This window comes from Rhinoderma darwinii, chromosome 3 (genome assembly GCF_050947455.1).
Source record: "Rhinoderma darwinii isolate aRhiDar2 chromosome 3, aRhiDar2.hap1, whole genome shotgun sequence".
In the NCBI taxonomy this organism is placed as follows: domain Eukaryota; kingdom Metazoa; phylum Chordata; class Amphibia; order Anura; family Rhinodermatidae; genus Rhinoderma; species Rhinoderma darwinii.
Genome location: NC_134689.1, coordinates 28603947 through 28627361, shown reverse-complemented (window position 1 = coordinate 28627361; position 23415 = coordinate 28603947). Strand labels below are relative to the sequence as shown.

At 45.1% G+C, this 23415-nt stretch overlaps 1 protein-coding gene and 1 long non-coding RNA gene across 6 annotated transcripts in view; one reads left to right on the top strand and one right to left on the bottom strand.

The window, feature by feature from the left end:
• Positions 1-9904, bottom strand: part of TBC1D9B (TBC1 domain family member 9B) — a 45534-nt gene extending 35630 nt beyond the window's left edge. For both annotated transcript variants that reach the window (XM_075856191.1, XM_075856192.1), the window contains exon 1: positions 9614-9904. In XM_075856191.1, coding sequence (XP_075712306.1) covers positions 9614-9731 — 118 coding nt within the window. In that variant the 5' untranslated portion in view covers positions 9732-9904. The remainder of the gene's footprint in view (positions 1-9613) is intronic.
• Positions 9352-23415, top strand: part of LOC142748869 (uncharacterized) — a 34387-nt gene continuing 20323 nt past the window's right edge. For 2 of the 4 annotated variants that reach the window (XR_012882321.1, XR_012882322.1), the window contains exons 1-2: positions 9352-9525; positions 17809-17867. This is a non-coding gene — a long non-coding RNA (uncharacterized LOC142748869). Of the gene's footprint in view, positions 9526-9598; positions 9945-17808; positions 17868-20409; positions 20636-23415 lie in introns of those variants that run through there. The other 2 variants (XR_012882324.1, XR_012882323.1) reach the window with 2 other exon arrangements.

Below are 23415 nucleotides of genomic sequence, written 5' to 3'. Positions count from 1 at the left end.
TGTGTGCCACTATCTACAGGGGGGCTGTGTGGCACTATCTACAGGGGGACTTTGTGGCGCTATCTACAGGGGGGGCTGTGTGGCACTATCTACAGGGGGGATGTGTGGCGCTATCTACAGGGGGGCTGTGTGGCGCTATCTACAGGGGGGCTGTGTGGCGCTATCTACAGGGGGGCTGTGTGGCGCTATCTACAGGGGGCTGTGTGGCGCTATCTACAGGGGGCTGTGTGGCGCTATCTACAGGGTGGCTGTGTGGCGCTATCTACAGGGTGGCTGTGTGGCGCTATCTACAGGGGGGCTGTGTGGCACTATCTACAAGAAGAAGCTGTTCATTATGTCACAATATAGTCTCATTAGACTCAGTTATACAATCTGCTTTAGTCAGGCACTGACCTCTTTATTTTCTTTTAACTTATTGTTATATAACTATATTGCTTGTAAAATGTACAAATTGTTTTATGCTCGAGTTACATTAAAAAATGTTTTTATTTTTTACATCTAATTGATTAGACGGGTACGCAAAACATGGCAGGCAGGAAAGGAGATGTTGGAAAAGAGGTACGGGCAGGGGGGCGGGGTCGCCAAACAAACTTTCCCCGGGTACAGGAGAACCTACACCTCTGGTCTGTATATAGTTAGGTCCAGAATTATTTGGGCAGTGACATAATCTTCATGATTTGGGCTCCGCTGCCACATTGGATTTGAAATGAAACAACAAATGTAATTGAAGTGGAGACTTTCAGGTTTAATTCAAGGGGTTGAACAAAAATATCCTGTGAAACGTTTAGGAATTGCAACCATTTTTCTACACCGCCGCCTCATTTCAGGGGCTCAAAAGTAATTGGAAAAATTAACATTACAATAAATAAAATGTTTTTTTTAATACTTTATAGAGAATCCTTTGCAGGCAATGACGGCCTGAAGTCTGGAACCCATGGACATCACCAGACGCTGGGTTTCCTCCTTTGTGATGCTTTGCCCGGCCTTTACTGCCGCGGTCTTCAGTTGTTCCTTGTTTGTGGGTCTTTCTGCCTTAAATTTTGTCTTAAGCAAGTGAAATGCAGCTCGATCGGGGTGAGATCTGGTGATTGACTTCGCCATTGCAGAATATTCCCCTTCTTTGACTTATCCATACGCCAAAGTCGGGTAGGGGAAGTATGGAGCGGGCTCACGCAGTGAACCCACTCCATATGATGCCGGGGTCGGCTGTTTGTTACAGCCGACACTTCAGAGTAACGAGCAGCATCGCGCTCTAGCGTGATCCCGCTCGTTTAACTCGTTAAATGCTGCGGTCAATAGCATTTAAATAGTTAGAAAAAGGGGGGCGACCCCCTCTAACCGCTCATCGCACCCCCTGCAACGCAATCGCGGGGGGGGGGAAATGGTTGCATGGCTCAATAACTGCCTGTCAGAATCAAGATATACTGCAATACATTAGTATTGCAGTATATCGTGCAAGCGATCTAACGATCGCTGGTTGAAGTCCCCTAGGGGGACTAATAAAAAAAAGTAAAAATGAGTTAAATAAAGTTTTTTTTGTGTAAAAACAAAATAAAAACATTAAAAGTAAAAAAAAATATTTTCCCCCTAGAGCATAGTAAAAAAAAAACAACAAAAAAAAAAACATAATTGGTATCGCCACGCCCGTAAAAGTCTGAACTATTACAATATATCATTATTTAACCTGCACGGTGAACGCAGTAAAAAAAAAAAAAAATCAAATAAAAAGTGATCAAACCGTCGCATGTACACCAAAATGGTATTATTGAAAACTACAGCTTATCCCGCAAAAAATAAGCCCTCATACCACTTAATCGACGGAAAAATAAAAAAGTTATGGCTCTCGGAATTTGGCGACACAAAATACATTTTCTTTTTTACACTTAGGTTTTTACTTGTAAAAGTAGTAAAATATAGAAACAACTATATATATTTGGTATCGCCGTAATCGTATTGACCCGCAGAATAAAGTTAACATGTTGTTTAAATTGAACAGTGAATTCCGTAAAAACGGCGCACAAAAAAAACATGGAGGAAATCGCTGTTTTTTTCATTTTCTACCCCACAAATAATATTTTTCTAGTTTCCTAGTACATTATATGGCAAAGTAAATGGTGCTACGAAAAACTACAACTCGTCCCACAAAAATCAAGCCCTCATAGGACTATATAGATGGAAAAATAAAGATGTTATGGCTTTTCGAAGGTGGGGGAGAGAAAAACGAAAATGAAAATCTGAAAAAGGGCTGCGTCGGGAAGGGGTTAAAAACCTCCTGGGTTGCTTTCATAGTATGTTTTGGGTCATTGTCCATCTGTACTGTGAAGCGACGTCCAATCAACCTGCTGCATTTTGTTGAATATGTGCAGAAAGTAAATCCCCGAACACGTCAGAATTCATCCGGCTGCTTGTCTTCAGTCACATCATCAATAAACACTAGTGACCCAGTGCCTTTGGCAGCCATGCATGCCCATGCCATCACACTGCCTCCATCATGCCATCACACTGCCTCCACCATGCCATCACACTGCCTCCACCATGCCATCACACTGCCTCCACCATGCCATCACACTGCCTCCATCATGCCATCACACTGCCTCCATCATGCCATCACACTGCCTCCATCATGCCATCACACTGCCTCCACCATGCCATCACACTGCCTCCATCATGCCATCACACTGCCTCCACCATGCCATCACACTGCCTCCACCATGCCATCACACTGCCTCCATCATGCCATCACACTGCCTCCACCATGCCATCACACTGCCTCCATCATGCCATCACACTGCCTCCACCATGCCATCACACTGCCTCCACCATGCCATCACACTGCCTCCACCATGCCATCACACTGCCTCCACCATGTTTTACAGAGGATGTGCTGTGCTTTGGATCATGAGCCGTTCCAAGCCTTCTCTATACTTTCTTCCTCCCATCATTCTGGTACAGATTGATCTTCGTTTCATGCTGTTCCAGAACTGGGCGTCTGTTTGGGAAAGTCTAATCCGGCCTTTCTATTTTTGAGTCTGATTAATGGTTTGCACTTTGTGGTGATCCCTCTGTATTTGCGCTCACGAAGTCTTCTCTTTATGGTATACTTCGATACTGATCCACCTACTTCCAGGAGAGTGTTCTTCACTTGGGTAGATGTTGTGAAGGGGTTTTTCTTCAGCATGGAAAGGATTCTGCGATCATCCACCACTGTTGTCTTCTGTGGACGTCCAGGCCTTATGGAGTTTGAGATCACAAGTGCGCTCTTTTTTTTTTTCAAGAATGTACCAAACTGTTGATTTGGCCACTCCTAACATTTGTGCTCTCTCTGATGGATTTCTTCATTTTTTTCAGCCCAGCGATGCTCTGTTTCACTTGTATTGAGAGCTCCTCTGACCTCATGTTGAGGGTTCACAGCAACAGCTTCCAAATGCAAATGCCACACCTGGAATCAACTCCAGAGCTTTTACCTGCTTAATTGATGATGGATTAACGAGGGAATAGGCCATTAAATAGCTTTTCAGATAATTGTCCAATTACCTTTGGTCCCTTGAAAAAGAGGCAGCTACAAATTAAGGAGCTGTAATTCCTAAACCCTTCCTCAAATTAGGATGTGAATACCCTCAAATTAAAGCTGGGAGTCTGCACTTTAACACCTTCCCGACCGCCCAGTGTCTTTTGACGTCAGGCGGTGCGGGTGCTTAATCTACAGAGACATCTTTTGGCGTCGCTGCAGATCAGGCTGATGAGCGCTCGTGTGAGCACTCATCCTCTAAGCAGGAGCTGTTACTAACAGCACTTGATCTTAGAGCAGCCTCCTGAACACAGCTGGGGTCGGCAAACATTCGGACCCCAGCTGTTTAACCCTTTGATTACCGCGGTCCGTGACCGCGGCATGATGAAAGGGAATTCCCCTCTTTGATTGCATCACCGGGATTCCAGTGATGCGATCAAACACTGGGGAATCCCTCTGCAGTCAGCCCTGGGGACCTACAAAGGACCCCAGGGCTGTCTGTTCCGTGTGCCTGCTGTCCGGGCGCACTATGTGCTGCCCGATCAGCAGCCTTTGTCATAGTGACAAAGTGTAATGTATTAGCGTACAGAAGTATGCTAATACATTACAAGTAAAAAATAAAGTTACAAATAAAAGTTATCCCTTGATGGGATTAAAATAAATAAATAAATGAAAAAAGTCCCAAAAAGAGTCTTTATTTTGCATTAAATACATTTTATTGCCCCTACACTAAATAAAAACAAAAAACCTACGCATATTAGGTATCTACACGACCGTAATAACCTGAAGAATTAATCGAATGGGTTATTTAGCGTGAAAGGGATGAAAAATAAACTAAAAAAACTATTCCGAGAATCGCTTTTTCCTATATTCACGCTGTAAAAAATTATTTTTTACCCCCAAACTGTGGGGGAAAAAAAATACTATTTCTCTCGCATAAAACAAGGCCTCATACAGCCACGTCAATGAAAAAACAAAAAAGTTATGGCAGCTGAAACGCAGAGAGGCAAAAACAGAAAAATTGAGCTGGTCATTAAGGTCTTTTCAGGCCCGGTCATTAAGGGGTTAAGCCCATATTGATTATATAACTGTATATTCAATATGTTTTGGTAAACAGCTAAAATGCCGAAACTTGTGTCACTGTCCAAATAATTCTGGACCGAACTGTTACATCAGGGGGCAGTGGTGCCAGTATACATGGGGGCCGGACTATCAGTATACATGTGGGGCAGTCCTGTCTGTATACATCAGGCGGGGGGCAGTCCTGTCTGTATACATCAGGCGGGGGGCAGTCCTGTCTGTATACATCAGGCGGGGGGGCAGTCCTGTCTGTATACATCAGGCGGGGGGGCAGTCCTGTCTGTATACATCAGGCGGGGGGGCAGTCCTGTCTGTATACATCAGGCGGGGGGGCAGTCCTGTCTGTATACATCAGGCGGGGGGGCAGTCCTGTCTGTATACATCAGGCGGGGGGCAGTCCTGTCTGTATACATCAGGCGGGGGGCAGTCCTGTCTGTATACATCAGGCGGGGGGCAGTCCTGTCTGTATACATCAGGCGGGGGGCAGTCCTGTCTGTATACATCAGGGGGGGCAGTGCTGTCAGTATACATCAGGGGGGGGCAGTGCTGTCAGTATACATCAGGGGGGGCAGTGCTGTCAGTATACATCAGGGGGGGGGGCAGTGCTGTCAGTATACATCAGGGGGGGCAGTGCTGTCAGTATACATCAGGGGGGGCAGTGCTGTCAGTATACATCAGGGGGGGGGCAGTGCTGTCAGTATACATCAGGGGGGGGGGCAGTGCTGTCAGTATACATCAGGGGGGGGCAGTGCTGTCAGTATACATCAGGGGGGGGGGGCAGTGCTGTCAGTATACATCAGGGGGGGCAGTCCTGTCTGTATACATCAGGCGGGGGGCAGTCCTGTCTGTATACATCAGGCGGGGGGCAGTCCTGTCTATATACAACAGGCGGGGGGCAGTCCTGTCTGTATACATCAGGCGGGGGGCAGTCCTGTCTGTATACATCAGGCGGGGGGCAGTCCTGTCAGTATACATCAGTGGGGGTCAGTATATATCTGGGGGGGCAGTGCTGTCAGTATACATCAGGGGGGGGGCAGTGCTGTCAGTATACATCAGGGGGGGGCAGTGCTGTCAGTATACATCAGGGGGGGGGCAGTGCTGTCAGTATACATCAGGGGGGGGCAGTGCTGTCAGTATACATCGGGGGGGGGCAGTGCTGTCAGTATACATCAGGGGGGGCAGTGCTGTCAGTATACATCAGGGGGGGCAGTGCTGTCAGTATACATCAGGGGGGGCAGTGCTGTCAGTATACATCAGGGGGGGGCAGTGCTGTCAGTATACATCAGGGGGGGGCAGTGCTGTCAGTATACATCAGGGGGGGCAGTGCTGTCAGTATACATCAGGGGGGGGGCAGTGCTTTCAGTATACATCAGGGGGGGGCAGTGCTGTCAGTATACATCAGGGGGGGCAGTGCTGTCAGTATACATCAGGGGGGGCAGTGCTGTCAGTATACATCAGGGGGGGGCAGTGCTGTCAGTATACATCAGGGGGGGCAGTGCTGTCAGTATACATCAGGGGGGGGCAGTGCTGTCAGTATACATCAGGGGGGGCAGTGCTGTCAGTATACATCAGGGGGGGCAGTGCTGTCAGTATACATCAGGGGGGGGGGGCAGTGCTGTCAGTATACATCAGGGGGGGGGGCAGTGCTGTCAGTATACATCAGGGGGGGGCAGTGCTGTCAGTATATATCAGGGGGGGCAGTGCTGTCAGTATATATCTGGGGGGGGGAGTGCTGTCAGTATACATCAGGGGGGGGGCAGTGCTGTCAGTATACATCAGGGGGGGGGCAGTGCTGTCAGTATACATCAGGGGGGGGCAGTGCTGTCAGTATACATCAGGGGGTGGCAGTGCTGTCAGTATACATCAGGGGGGGCAGTGCTGTCAGTATACATCAGGGGGGGGCAGTGCTGTCAGTATACATCAGGGGGGGGGCAGTGCTGTCAGTATACATCAGGGGGGGCAGTGCTGTCAGTATACATCAGGGGGGGCAGTGCTGTCAGTATACATCAGGGGGGGGGCAGTGCTGTCAGTATACATCGGGGGGGCAGTACTGTCAGTATATATCTGGGGGGGGAGTGCTGTCAGTATACATCAGGGGGGGCAGTGCTGTCAGTATACATCAGGGGGGCAGTGCTGTCAGTATACATCAGGGGGGCAGTGCTGTCAGTATACATCAGGGGGGGGCAGTGCTGTCAGTATTCATCAGGGGGGGGGCAGTGCTGTCAGTATACATCAGGGGGGGGCAATGCTGTCAGTATACATCAGGGGGGGCAATGCTGTCAGTATACATCAGTGGGGGGCAGTGCTGTTAGTATACATCAGGGGGGGGGGCAGTGCTGTCAGTATACATCAGGGGGGGGGGCAATGCTGTCAGTATACATCAGTGGGGGGCAGGGGCGTAACTAGGAAAGACTGGGCCCCATAGCAAACTTTTGACTGGGGCCCCCCCTCTGCTGGGTATCACACAACCCCCCCTTGTAGATAGTGCCTCCCTATAGATTCCACCACAAAGCGCCCCCCTATAGATAGCACCATACACAGCCCCCTGCAGATAACGCCATACAGCCCCCCTGTAGATAACGCCATACAGACCCCCTCTGTAGATAACGCCATACAGCCCCCCTGTAGATAACGGCATACAGCCCCCTCTGTAGAGAACGCCATACAGCCCCCCCTGTAGATAACGCCATACAGTCCCCCCTGTAGAGAACGCCATACAGCCCCCCCTGTAGATAACGCCATACAGTGCCCCCTGTAGAAAACGCCATACAGCCCCCCCTGTAGATAACGCCATACAGAACCCCTCTGTAGATAACGCCATATAGCCCCCCCCCCCCAAAAAAAAACAGCCTATAGTTTGTCCTACAAAAGACATGCATCCCCTATCCACAGGATAGGGGATACATGTGTGATCGCTGGCAGCGATAAGGAGAACGGGGGACCGAAAGTCCCCCGAAGTTCTCCATGACTAACCTCGGACTTCCGGCGTCTGCGCAGTTCAATAAAAATGAAAGGAGCGCTAGTCACGCATGCGCACAAGCGCGACCGGCGCTCCATTCATTTCTACGGAGCTGCCGACACAGACCCCGGAAGTCTGAGGTTTGTCATGGAGAACTTAGGGGGGACTTTCGGTCCCCTGTTCTCCTCATCCCTGCCAGCGATCACACATGTATCCCCTATCCTGTGGATAGGGGATACACGTCTTATGTAGGAACAACCCCTTCAGTGGCGTCGCGCTGTAGCAGCCATAGTGGCTGCTAGCGGAGCCTGCGGCCATGGGAGGGGGCCGTGCCGGCGGGTGTCACGGGCCCCCTCATGCTGCAGGCTCTGTAGAAGTCGCTACGGCTGCTATAGCGGTAGTTACGCCACTGCGTATAGGTTTGTACGGCGTAAAACTACAGCTCCCAGCATGGCCGGAACAATGGTAAGGATATGCTGGGAGATGCGGTTTCACAAAAAAAATCCTATCACCATCATCTCGCTGCAGATCGTACAGTGACTACATTACTGATTAGAGGCAGAATAAACATTTACATTAAGTGACTCACCGGTGACGTCTCAGATTCTAGTTCTTTTCTTCTCCCTCCGGTTCAGACATCTATGATGGATTTCTCCCGGCCATGACCCATTTCTGCAGTTTTCCGTTTAGATGTCTTCAGCTTCTCACTTTTAAAACATTTCTGCACCTATAAACAAAGTTAAAATTCTCAACACATCTAAATATAACTGTCACAAACACACAACGTGCCCCCTGTAGATAGTGACCTACATAGAAGCCCCTATAGATAGTGCCCACATATGGACTCCAGAGCTGCAAGGCAATAGTGCTAACCACTGAGCCACCGTGCTGCCCTACATATAGCTTCCCCTATAGTTAGTGCTCCACGTATAGCCCACCTCTGTATATAGTGTCTCACATATAGCTCCCCCTGTATATAGTGTCCCACATATAGCCCACCCCTGTAGACTGTGCACTACATATAGCCACCCTGTTGCTAGTGCCCCACAGGTAACCCACCCCTGTATATAGTGTCCCACATATAGACCCCCCTGTATATAGTGGCCCACATATAGACCCCCCTGTATATAGTGGCCCACATATAGACCCCCACCTGTATATAGTGGCCCACATATAGAGCCCCCTGTATATAATGGCCCACATATAGAGCCCCCTGTATATAGTGGCCCCCACCCCCACATATAGACCCCCCTGTATATAATGGCCCACATATAGAGCCCCCTGTATATAATGGCCCACACACCCACATATAGACCCCCCTGTAGCTACTAACCCACATATAGACCCCCCTGTAGCTACTGCCCCACATATAGACCCCCTAAAAAACAAAAACTTGACATACTCACATTCTCCGGTTCCCACGCTGTTCACTGGCGATGCAGACATGCTCTCTTCTGAGCATGTCTGCAGGAGCTGAACGAGCGTCCTCCAATGACGCTGATTGGCGGGGCAGAATGACTTGCCCCGCCAATCAGCACCTTCCAAGCATGGAAGCGGCGCGATGATGTCATCGCGCCGCTAGCCAATCAGTGTCATTGTAAGGCACTGGATGGTCAGGCACGGAACATGCCCGGCCATTCAGTGCTAATACATGTATTTGGCTGCCGCTAGCACTGGGGCCCCCTCCGGTGCTAGCGACACCTACAGGCATGAGAGGGCCTGTGTAAGGCTCGGCGTCGCGGGCCCCACAGTAGCGACGCTACCGCTGTAGTAGCCATAACGGCTGCTAGCGGCGCCACCGGGCCCCCTCAAGCCCCGGGCCCCGTAGCAGCCGCTACTGCTGCTACCGCGGTAGTTACGCCACTGGTGGGGGGCAATGCTGTCAGTATACATCAGTGGGGGGCAGTGCTGTTAGTATACATTGGCTCGTGTATGATGAGTGAGCTCCTTGTTTACATTGTAGAGGAGTCACCATGATGTAAGTTGTATGACGCTCATGGCTGCAGTTATACATCCCCGGTCGTTACCTCCACAGCAGTCTTCCCCGTATGTACCCCCGGTGTTACCTGTCAGGCCTCCGCCTTTTCCGTGTCCCCGGCGTCTCTGCAGGATAAAGAACGGGTTGGCTCTCTCGGTCACCCATAGCGCGTTGGCCAGCAGCACCTCCTCCGGGTTCAGCCACATGCTGAGCGGCCGGGGAGCAGCCACTCACCCGGCCAGGTACCAGTCCTCGGTTTCGGTGGTGGTGTAGGAGGAGGCCGGTGCTGAGGACTGGGCTCTTGATACTGGTCTCCTGAACCGCTCCTGGCTGTACGGTCCGGAGCTCAGGCCGCGGAGGCCTCTAAGACTGGCTCCCCCTGCTGGAGAGAGCGCGGAACAACACAGGGCTCTGTTATGGTGGAATTTATTATATATTTCTATCTTTTATTGTATTTTTTTGTGTACTATAAACTGAGGCCCGGGCTACACGACGACCTTCACTGTATGATGGCTCAACTCGCACAGGCTTGTGCCCCATAATAATGTATTGAGTTGCACAATATTCGCAACAGCAAAATTAAGGCAAAAAGTAAATTTTGCACCAGACAACTGAAACACATAGAAGCTGATCATGACCGCAATGTTTACATGACATTTCCATAGCAAAGTGCGTACATACCATAGAGGCAGCCTGTGTGGCTGCTATGGGGCCCTTACAGAGAGGGCACCCAGTCCTGGTTGGTCCTATCCCCTTTTTATTAGGTGGCAACAACCTGTGCAGGACTCCCCTCCAGCACAACTCAACTGTTGGCAAACGAGGTGTTGGGAATAGGCCCGAAGGTCATAGAAAGCTGGTGAAGGGCCACTATAACCATAGGGCAAGCGGTGCAGTTGCGTTTGGGCCCCATGCCAGCAGGGCGGCGGCGCAACTTGTAACTGTATCCACATCCTCAGAACGCAGATACAGTTGAAAATGATGGCGGAGTAGGGAGCCATCGGTTCTCTGTCCTGCCATTCTCTGTAGTAGCAGGCACGTGGACATTTGCCGCGGCTCCTGGCAGTAGCGCAGTGCATCGGATAAACTAAAATCTTTGATGCAAGTCCTTAGAGGGATTGCCCAATCTTTAACAAATGAATGTGAATTTTAATTTATTTAAACGTTATACAATTTTCCAATATACTTTCTGTAATCATTCATTGCCGTTTTCAAGATCTCTGCTTGCTGTTATTCAGTAGGAACATTCATTGTTTACATTGGAAAATGTTATACGTTTTCACTATACAAAAATAGCATTAACTTTGCTAAACCCCTTTAATGCTGGGAACGCTGCACTCTATAGACATGATATTTGTATGTAGATGTTTGTGTCCTCCACAGAAATGACAAACGGGCACGCGGTACTTTTTGCCTGGCTGGAGCTGTGTGTGTTGCACTCGGTTGACCGGGAGCCCCTGCACCTTTTTTTTGTGTAATACAGTATACAGAGACAAGGGGCTGCTAAACTCAAAGGGGGAGATTTGCCAAAACTGATGCAAAGGAAAGGTAGAGATGGGGCCTATGCCACACATTTTTCAGAGGCCTTTTGGAAAATGAAAGAAGCAATAGCCAGCGGTATTTTGAAAACCATCTTAGGCTATGTTCACACATTGCAATTTGTTGCAGATTTTGGTGCACACTTTGATGCAGATTCTTGAGCCAAAGCCAGAAGTGGTTTCAAAAGGAATAGGAAATGTAAAGGAAGAACTTCTACTTCTCCTTCCTCCTGGATCCACTTTTGCCTTTAAGTGATAAATCTGCATAAAAATCTTTAACAAATTGCAATGTGGGAACATAAACTTAAAGTGAATATTCACCTTTTAACATCTGTGTGTGTGTATATATATAAAAAAAACTCCATTCACTATAAAGATATATAAAATAATTAAACCACAGAATGAACCCATTAGGGCATGTTCACACGGCACTCAAAAAATACGACATGAAAACGTGTCAAATAAGCTAGCATTTTTGTAAAGCGCTTTTTAAAATACAGGAGCTTTTGACTTGTTTTCGGTGTGGTTTTTGACATGTTTCGTGAGGGTTTTCTGCTTAATAAAGACTCCCATTGACTATGGGAACATATGGCACGTTTTTGGTGCGTCTTACGTGCCAAAGAATTGCCCTGATGCTTTCTTTTTTAGGCGACTCGCTTTTTAAATACGCTCGCATAAAAAAACAACATGTTGTATGTTCTAGCGACGTGCTTTCCCATTAATTTGAAAAGGAAGCTTAATGAAGCGGTTTTTTGACGTGTAATTTGGCGCGTAAAACGCACCAAAAAGGGTCAACTACACGTCGTGTGAACAGGGCCTTAAGGTTTAAAAAAAAAAATCTACATGAGAGGTGGAACAACCTAGAGAAGCCCAATATAAAAGGTGAAATTATCACTTTGTGATCTTATTATTAGTTACTTTTTTAAGGCTCTGTTCACACTGTCATCACTATTTCCGTTGTTCTGAAGCAGTGCAACGAAAATAATGGAACTGCTGAATCTTTCTCATGATGGACACCAATGATGCCCCATGGAACCTATTGACTTTAATGGGTTCCGTCAGGTATCTCTCATAGTTTCCATAATTTTGCCGGACAAAATAGTGCTGCATGCTGCGTTATTTTGTCTGGCAAATATAACGGAGTCCCCAACGCAGATGTGAACATAGCCTTAGGCCTCATGTACACGACCATAGCCATGTGCACGGCCGTGAATTTCGGGTCGGCCGGCAGCGGAATGTCACCCGTGAGCCACCCGCAAATCGCGTGCCGTGCACGTTATTTTCTATGAGCCTGGACCACAGAACACGGCCATAATAAGACATGTCCGTTCTTTCTACGGTCCAGGCTCCTGGGCCATGCACGGACCGTGGACACCACGGTGGTGTGCATGGGCCCATAGATATGAATGGGGCCTCAATTCTCCTGTGGATTTTCGGGGGAATTGCGGCTGCAAAAGCACGTTCGTGTGCATGGGGCCTAGGTCTTCTGTTCCTCTAGTACCTCGACAGAGCCTTCAGTACAGCGTACGGACCAGGCAAAACCCCGTCGGCACCGATCCCTTCCCAGGTTTCATATTGCTGTAAGATGACCGCATTTTAGGTCTGTATTGTGGTCCAAGCACTCGGAACACTTGCGGATCTTCAGCCTAGATCACAATAGAACAGCGGTGTCGGTATATATAATGGTTGTGTGAAACCGGCCTCAGGCCTAATGGCCGCTTATCCTGCAGGTCAGCAGTGTTACCCAATAAACCACCACAGGTTCATATTAAACAATGTATTTTACGTTTATATAAAGAGGCTTTTTATTGGTCCCCTCTAATTTGGACAATTTAGATCTATTCTTCATTTATGTTTTCCTGGAACTGAGATTAGTAATCTGAGAGGAGAGAAAAGTTAGAATTTCAGGTTACAGAAATGCAAAGTCATTTGACTAATGATATTGAGAAAGTGTGAGGCTTCTGGTGTCCCCCTCCTCCCTCTTCAGATGCCGCAGAGTAACACATGATGTGATGCAGACTGAGCCGCAGCGCAGAGATGGTGAAGGTCACTGGGACTATTCCCTGGTGCCACTACTGAAAGGGGAATCTACCGCATTAACCCTTTAGTGACCAGCCTATTTTAGGCCTCAATGACTGAGCGTTTTTTTGTTTTTTTTTTACATCGTATTTCAAAAGCCATAACTTTTTTTTATTTTTCCGTAGAGATAGCCATGTGAGGGCTTGTTTTTTGCGGGATAAGTTGTAATTTTTTTTGGGTACATATAATTTATTGACTAACTTTTATTCCATTTTTTTGGGAGGTAGTGGGAAAAAAAACTGAAATTTCGCCATTCATTTATGTTTCCCACATGTACGCTGTTTACTGTGTGGTATAAATAACATAATAACTTTATGCTGCGGGTCGTTCCGAATACAGCGATACAAAATTCTGCACAATAAAAATACGTTTTTATTTTTTTTTAAGTATTTGTTTTTGTGTCATTATCACTTTTTGATTTTTTTTAAGGCAGGATGAATAGAATAAGGCAATTTTGGCATTGTTTTTTTGACATTTTTTTATGGTGTTCACCATGTGGGTTAAATAACAATCGTTTTATAGTTCAGGTCGTTATGGACGCGGCAATTCCAATTATGTGCAGCTTTTTTTTTATTTTTCGTTTTTTTCCATAATATACCATTTTTTTTTCTTTATTTGTTTATTATTAACTTTATTCAACAATTTTTTTTTTTGTCCCGCTGTGGAACTTTAGTATGCGGTTATTAGATCGATTTTACAATACACTGCAATACTTCTGTATTGCAGTGTATTATGCCTGTCAGTGTTAGGCCGGATTCACACAAGCGTGTGCGTTTTGAGTGTGCAAAAAATGCGGAATTTTGCGTGCGCAAAAGGTCCATAACAGCGGTCATTAAAGGGTCCATGAACCATGGTGTCAGTGGAAATAGTGCCAATATTACTGCAGGACAGACAGGTGCAAAGTACAAGGACCTAAATATGGGCCTAGCAGACTGTGTCACCCAGTAGCATATAGGGCCTATTCAAAATACAAAAACATATTTTAAAAGATCTTCCCAGTCACTGTATCTGCAAGTAGAATTTAGATATCATCCTCTTGCCGTAAGGAGCAGAAAAATTGAGACTTTCTTGACTGCGCTGCTTGATGGAAAAACTCAAATGGATCCTGGACTTTATATCGGTGCTAAAACCCCAAAGCGTTAGGAGACCCTACAGATCTTTTCATTAGGACAATACACCACAATACAATGGTGTGTTGTCCTGATAAAGAGACTGTTACGGACTCGTAACGCATTGATGTTTTAGCACCTTATATGGGTATGTTCACACGCTTAGCAAAATACGTCTGAAAATTCGGAGCTGTTTTCAAGCGAAAACAGCTCCTGATTTTCAGACGTTTTTGTAACAACTCACGTTTTTCGCGGCGTATTTTACGGCCGTTATTGGAGCTGTTTTTCAATGGAGTCAATGAAAAACGCCTCCAAAAACATCCCAAGAAGTGACATGCACTTCTTTTTCGCGGCCCTCTTTTTACGCGCCGTATTTTGACAGCGACGCATAAAATTAAGCCTCGTGGGAACAGAACACCGTAAATCCCATTGTAAGCAATGGGCAGATGTTTGGAGGCGTATTGGTGCCGTTTTTTCAGGCGTAATTCGAGACGTAAACGGCCCGAATTATGTCTGAAACCACTGCATGCGAACATACCCTAACAATCTTCAACCAAGTATCTAGAATCCATTGGAGTGTTTCATAAAGCAGAGCAGTCCACAAAACCTCATTTACCCTAATCCTTCTTCTGCATTCAAAACCAGTGAAGACAAGTTTGAAAAGCCCCATGCACACGCCCGAAATTACGGACCCATCCATTTCTATGACAGACAGACACCTTCCCATATGTCTACCGGAGGGTGTCCGTGCCGTAGAAACCTGCCGAAAAAAAATAGGACATGTCCTATTTTTTTTATTTTACGGACCGTGCTCCTATACTTTATAATGGGAGCACGGCTTGTAAAAACAGTCGGCTGTCTGTGCCCATAATTACGGGTCGTAATTACGGGCACGGTCATGTGCATGAAGCCTTAGTTTACACACACATGCTCTGAGCACAACCCCATTAGCTGAGCATACCCACGAAAAGGCACCCCTGAGAATCTCCACCTGTTTATATTCACGGGAGCTGCCCTATGAAGCGCTTGTCTTTTCGTAAACGGTTACAATATCATGCTCTTGGAAGACATGCGGTTATATTAGTGCAGTAATATTTACTGTGTTATGGCATCCTGGAAGCTTATCTTGCTTTATCATTGGGATTATTCGGGTACCATCGGAGCCACTTGGAATTTTTGCCATTGGGAACTGCCAGTTCTTGTTATACACATGTTTACACATAATACTTTACTGATCTTCATGTATCGTGACTTAGTAGTTAGCAATGTCTCCTTTCAACATTGGTGCCATGACTTTAACCCCTTAATGACCGAGCAATTTTTCATTTTCATTTTTTACTCCCCACGTTCCGAGAGCCATCATTTTTTTATTTTTCTGTCAGTGGAGTGTTGTGAGGGCTTATTATATGCAGGAGGAGTTTATAATGGCACTATTTAAAGTACTATATGACGTACTAAGAAACGGAAAAATTTTTCTTTGCGGGCTGAAATTGGAAAAACTGTGATTCCTACATTGTATTTTTGGTTTTCGTTTTTACGGCTTTCATCGTGCGGTAAAAACGACAACTTAACTTTATTCTGTGGCTCAATACAATTACGGTATATATAATATAGGTTTTTTTATATATCACTACTTTTAAAAAGAAAAAACCTTTTTTTTTTTTTTTTTTTTAAATGGTTTTGTTTCACCACATTCTTAAAGCCATAACTTTTTTCTTTTTCCGTGGATTGAGCGGTGTGAGGGGGCTTATTTTTTGCGGGCTGAGCTGTAGTTTTTATTGGTAACATTTTTTGGTATGTACAACTTTTTGATCACTTTTTATTAAAAAAAATTTGCGCGCTAAGGTGACCAAAAAACAGCAATTTTGGCAATTTAAAATTTTGGGGTTTTTACTGCGTTCACTGTGCGAGTTAAATAATGGTATATTGTAATAGTTCAGACTTTTACGGGCGCAGCGATACTAATTTTGTTTATTTTTTTTATTATTTACATTGCCTTAGAGGAAAAATAGGAAAAGGTTTTCTTTTTGAACTTTTAATATTTTTTTTCACTACTAATAACTTTATTAAACTTTTTTTTACACCATTTATTAGTCCACCTATGGGTCTTGAACCAGCAATCGTTAGATCGCTGGTACAATATACTGCAATACTAATGTATTGCAGTATATCGTAATTTTCACAGGCTTCTGTTAAGCCGTGTCAGAGACACGGCTTAACAGAGGCAGACAAAAGGCAGATCGCAGTGTGGGGGCGCTGATCAGCTGTCAGAGGGGGCGCCCCCTCTCTATAATGCCTCAGATGCTGCGGTCTCGATTGACAGCAGCATTTGTGGGGTTAAGAGACAAGGAACAGCACGATCGCTGTTCCCGGGCGTTAGCTGCGTTTTACAGCTGACAGCCCAGACTGACACCCACAGGGTATGGAGGGCGCTCATCCCGTGAGTGTCTTCCATACTTCGCTATGACACTTATCACGTACATGTATGTGATAATGCTTCAAGGGGTTGTTAGAGAAAAACATGGCTGCTTTTTTCTGGAACCAATGCCACTCTTGTTCATGGGTTGTGTGGAATATTGCCATTCAGACCCATTCACTTGAATGAGTCTGGGCTGCAGTACTAGACACACAGCCAATGAATAAGAGCAGCGCTGTTTCTGAAATAAAATGGCCAGTGACTATGTGAACAGCTGAACAGCTATTATTGTGAAGTGGAAGCATTTAGAAGTAACAACAGCCCAGTCATGGGTTAGTAGACAACACAAAGTCACATAGCGTAGTCAGCGAGCGCTGAAACACATGGCGAGAAAAAAATCGGCTATCCTCTGTTGTATCACTCACTGCAGAGGTACAAACTGCCTCTAGAAGTGACATCAGCACAAGAACTGTGTGTCGGAAGCTTCATCGAATGGTCGGACAGCTGCATTCAAGCGTCAAGCACAGCTGGAGTTGTGTAAAGCACGCCGCCATTGGATTCTGGAGCAGTGGAAATGTGTTCCCTGGAGTGATGAATCATGTTTTACTATCCTGATGAACAAATCTGGGTTTTGCTGACCTCAACCCCATCGAACACCTTTGGGATGGATTGAAACACTGTAGTGAGCCAGACCTTCATGTCAGACATCAGCACCTGATATTACAAATGCTCTTTCATCTGGATGGGCACAAAATCCCACAGAACCACTCCAAAATCTTGCGGAAAGTCTTCCCTGAAGAGTGGAGGATGATGTAGCCTTATTGAAAAGGGATGTCGAAGAAACTCCTATAGGTGTGATGGTCAGGTGTCCACATACTTGGCTAGATATTGTATATAAAAGGTATAAAGGCACCAATGAGGAGATTTTAATTACGATATGTCCCATATGCTACAACTTGGTCTAAAACTCAAGAGCTTTGTATCTTTGCGCCTCAAACCTCATTCCTTACTCCCTATGGTGCTGCTGTGGTTCAGTTCTCAATAGCTCCCTTCATTTACATCGGGAACTAAATGTGGGCGAAACAAATTTGCAACCCATTTATACATTTTACCCATTTATCCTTCTTTCCATTTTCTCTTACAGCAGAGCCGCACCATCCATGAGGCGAGATGAGCTTCTCTCATCAAAACAAGTCTCGCAGGGTAAGTAGCTGGTTAGGTGCAGCCAACATAGTGTTAATCCCCTCCAACCATCTAGTAATTATAGATAGAGCAAACTCCAATATATTATGAAACAACTATGAGAAATAAGGAGTCCAAACACTATATAATCAAAATAGAAATAGATCGATTTTATTGGATACAATATAACAAAGAGAAATGTATAAAAACAACTTGAGGATCTAAAACAAGGTCTGTATGAGGACCACTCCACAGGATGGCATTACGGCCATAAAACAGTTAGCACACTGCATAATACATGTATGTATCATACACACAAAAAGTGTGTGACAGGTTATCCGGTAATATTAATGAAGAAGTTAATCATTAAGCATGACATAGGTAGAAAAAACGGTATATAGGCATTGTATAACTCACAGATCAAGGGGGTGTAACTTGGCATATGAGCCAAACCCACCTGGTCTGATAGATAGTAAAAAATACACATCCAACCAAGTAGCTAAAGAGCATATACCCAAATCATATGTCAGCAGCCCATGCACCGAACCTTACTCAAGTGAGTAGATGTAATCAGGTGGTCCACAACAAGAGACAATGCCCCGACGCGCGTTTCGCTAATACATCTTCAGGGGGTATCAATAGTGTGTGTATGTTGTTTAAATATTAAGTTAAAAGTGATAAGCGGGTGTGTTCCGGCGTATCAAACAAGCTGGTCTACGGCACATGCGCGTGATTAAACTTGGGGCCGCGAGACTACCATTGCCGATTGTCACACCGCTACTGCGCATCTACCGGGACGCGTCACTAGAGAGACAGCGCAGGCGCAGAGCGTGTGTACTGATGAGAGGAGAACGAACTCAGCGCCCCGTATTACTGCAGCATGCGTGACCCCAGAGAGAAGGACACCACCGTGAGTATAAGCAAAATATATTTAATATAGAAATCAGCAAGATCCTATGTGTACTGTTATAATTAATAGGCATATTCCAAAACACTCCCCTTGCTCTGTAAAAGGGATCATTAAAGTGAAAGCATATATTGAGTAGATGAATACAATAATAATAATTAAATACAATCAAATACAAATAAGTAAATACAATAATAAATAATGTGAAAGTGAGATGGGTGAAAAAAAGTGATAAATTGTTTTACTTAACTACGTAAGTATAATTACTCTGATAACCAAAGAAAAAAGTAGCTAGAGAAAGTGACCAAAGTAAAAAAAGGGAAAAATATGAATGAAATATGAGTCGCAATATAAGTGACAAAAATTTGTATAAAAAAATATAATAATAATTAAAACTAAAATAAACATGAGGTAGATACTTGGAAACCACGTAAAGACGTCGCAAGACACTACAAAAAATCGTGGCAAGAAAAACAGTGTTGGGGAGGGGAGGGGAAACAAAATAACTGCCTACATAGTTAAACAGATAATGTTTGATATTGCATATAGATACCAAATGATCTCTATTATTGAGACATTTTGGGTGGGATAAGGGAAGAAGAGTTTCCCCATCTATTTTCTTTCCTTTCTCTCGGACATGTTGATAGTTGGTCTGACGGTTATAAAACGCTCGCTCATAAATGATACTATATCACGGACACCCAGGGATCAGAGTAAAAAAATATCCACAGTCAGAATCTGGACATAAACACAGAACAAACAATAAGTAACAAATAATTAATTAAACAATAACGGGAAAGCTAGAAAGAATTTTTTATAATTTATAAAAAGCAGAAAAAGCCTATAAGAAGGCAGAAAAGCTCAATTTCTCGTTAAGGCCAAATGGGGCAAAGGTGCCCAGAGTGATAATCCACCTACACTCCTTTTGTGCAAGAATCATCCTCGCATCTATTCCTCTGACACTACAATGTACTGTGTCAATGCCCCAGGCCAAGAACGTTTTGGGATCACACCCGTGATAGAGTTTAAAGTGTTTGGGGATGGTTTTCAATTTTGTCAAATCCTTGATCTCTTTGGCAGCAATAATATCTCGTACATGCTCACGAATGCGGATTCTAAGTTGTCTAGAAATTAAACCCACATACACTTTGGGGCAACCACATGTTGCATAGTAGATAACATGGGTGGTAATACACGAAATATATTGCAAAATTTTGAAGCGGCGTCCATTGCCAATAGAATCAAAAAAAGTTGTACGTGATCTGTTGGTACATGCCACACAGTCACCACATGGGTAGCAGCCCTGAACCGGACCCCTTGAAGAAAAGGGGTTCAATTGCTTGGGTATATAATGACTTTTGACCAGTAAGTCTTTGAGGTTTTTACTCTTCCTGGCCGTCATTTGCAGATTATCCGGTAGGGCTGTCACCAGAGTGGGTTCCATCTGCAAGATTGGCCAATGTTTTTTCCAATATAGATCTCATTGTCTGCCACTGGTTGTTAAAACTGAAGATAAATCTAATCTTATTATTGTCCATATCCTTCATTTTAGTTCCTGAGGGATATAGCAGGTATTTGCATTCAGTTGTTTTTTCGCGTCTATACCCGTTTGATACACCTCCGGCTGTAACCCTTCTCTCGGAATCTATCTTCTAGGTCCCTGGACTGGTTCTCAAACTTCATTTCTGATTAGCAGATCAGCTTCATCCTAAGGAACTGACCAACTGGGACAGCCCTGACAGTGGAATGTACATGTATCAAGGTAGCATGTAGAAGGGAGTTCACCAACGTCTCCTTCCTAAAGACGTCCGTCTGCAATACTCCCTCCTCATCAGTTTCAATAGATACATCCAAGAAGTCCACCCTGATTTTTATCAAAGATGTAAGTAAGTTTGATGTTCAAAGTGTTGACATTAAGCTGTTGCATGAACCAAATCAGCTGTACTTCAGTGCCTTGCCAAATAATGAACACATCGTCAATGTAGCATAACCAGCACTGCACATGGTCAGTGGCGCGGGCACTGTCGCCATGCAGAACCTGCCTCTCCCAAAATTCGAGACACAGGTTTGCATACGACGGTGCGCACGCCGCACCCATGGCAATGCCTTGCTTTTCTAAATAAAATACATCTTTGAAAACAAACAGGTTCTGAGTAAGAATGTATTCCACCAATTGAACAACAAGATCACAAACTAGGCTGTCCCAGTTGTTCATCCCCAGGAAGAAGCGGATCGCATGGATACTATCGTGGTGTCAAATGCTTGTATACAATGACTCCACACTCTACATCAGCCGTCACCAAAAACATGTCTGGCTCATGTCTGTTTATCCCTCAGGTGGCGAAACGATTCCTTTTCGTATAGTTTAATTGGCCAGATAACAATGTTCCCCCCCTTGTCTGCCGCTTTAAATACCATGTCCTCATTTGATTGCAGTTCCCTCAAGACTGCACGTTGAACAGCTGTCAAATTATCATACTGTTTGTTGATCGAGATTTGTTTAAAATCATCAATCACAAACTTGGTGAAAATCTCAACTTGTGGGCAGATAGACAAGGGGGGGAACCTCGTTGATTTTGGAAGAATCAAAGTTGGGAACCCACCTTGTTCAGTGGAAGCTTGTTCTTGCGGTAACTCTTCAAGGGCTAACAGGGCTTCTGTTTCCATCACACTATTGAGACCCACATCTATTTCACCCCTGCTATGAAGCTTTCTCAAGATCAACTTGCGCGAGAATAAATGGAGATCTTTTAAAGCTGTGAAAAAATCAAAGGGGTTACTTGAGGAAAACGTGAGTCCCTTGTTAAGTATATAACATGGTGTGTCAGAGAGGACATGCCTGGATAGATTTATTACCTCAAGGTTGTTAGATTTTTTCACTCCTTGATATGGTCTTAAGTTTCGCTGCTTGCCTCTCCCTGTTTCTTCGTGGGTAAGTTGAGTCCTGCCTATTAGATGTTGTGTCCCCATTCCATCTATTCCCCCATACGCTCATCATTAGAGGTCTGAGATGAAATAGAGCCAGATCTGGACCGGGATACGGAGCGTGATCTTGGTTGTCGCCATTTGTAAATTCTATCCTGCTGGAAATCGCTGGAATCTCTCTGAAATGTCTTGGTTTTAATAGAGCAGATCTCCTGTTCCTATTTCTGAAAGTCTTTGTCTAGGTCAGCATTCAGTTTGTCAAGTGCATCGCTAGAAAGGTCTTTATTTAACCTAGTTTGTATCTTCTCTATTTCCTTCTCAATTGCCACCAAGGTAACTTGCTTAGATTGAATCAGGAGACCTACAGTGGAGGAAATAAGTATTTGATCCCTTGCTGATTTTGTAAGTTTGCCCACTGTCAAAGACATGAACAGTCTAGAATTTTTAGGCTAGGTTAATTTTACCAGTGAGAGATAGATTATATATAAAAAAAATAAAAAAATCACATTGTCAAAATTATATATATTTATTTGCATTGTGCACAGAGAAATAAGTATTTGATCCCTTTGGCAAACAAGACTTAATACTTGGTGCCAAAACCCTTGTTGGCAAGCACAGCAGTCAGACATTTTTAGTAGTTGATGATGAAGTTTGCACACATGTTAGATGGAATTTTGGCCCACTCCTCTTTGCAGATCATCTGTAAATCATTAAGATTTCGAGGCTGTCGCTTGGCAACTCGGATCTTCAGCTCCCTCCATAAGTTTTCGATGGGATTAAGGTCTGGAGACTGGCTAGGCCACTCCATAACCTTAATGTGCTTCTTTTTGAGCCACTCCTTTGTTGCCTTGGCTGTATGTTTCGGGTAATTGTCATGCTGGAAGACCCAGCCACGAGCCATTTTTAATGTCCTGGTGGAGGGAAGGAGGTTGTCACTCAGGATTTGACGGTACATGGCTCCATCCATTCTCCCATTGATGCGGTGAAGTAGTCCTGTGCCCTTAGCAGAGAAACACCCCCAAAACATAATGTTTCCACCTCCATACTTGACAGTGGGGATGGTGTTCTTTGGGTCATAGGCAGCATTTCTCTTCCTCCAAACACGGCGAGTTGAGTTAATGCCAAAGAGCTCAATTTTAGTCCCATCTGACCACAGCACCTTCTCCCAATCACTCTCAGAATCATCCAGATGTTCATTTGCAAACTTCAGACGGGCCTGTACATGTGCCTTCTTGAGCAGGGGGACCTTGCGGGCACTGCAGGATTTTAATCCATTACGGCGTAATGTGTTACCAATGGTTTTCTTGGTGACTGTGGTCCCAGCTGCCTTAAGATCATTAACAAGTTCCCCCCGTGTAGTTTTCGGCTGAGCTCTCACCTTCCTCAGGATCAAGGATACCCCACGAGGTGAGATTTTGCATGGAGCCCCAGATCGATGTCGATTGACAGTCATTTTGTATGTCTTCCATTTTCTTACTATTGCACCAACAGTTGTCTCCTTCTCACCCAGCATCTTACTTATGGTTTTGTAGCCCATTCCAGCCTTGTGCAGGTCTATGATCTTGTCCCTGACATCCTTAGAAAGCTCTTTGGTCTTGCCCATGTTGTAGAGGTTAGAGTCAGACTGATTAATTGAGTCTGTGGACAGGAGTCTTTTATACAGGTGACCATGTAAGACAGCTGTCTTTAATGCAGGCACCAAGTTGATTTGGAGCGTGTAACTGGTCTGGAGGAGGC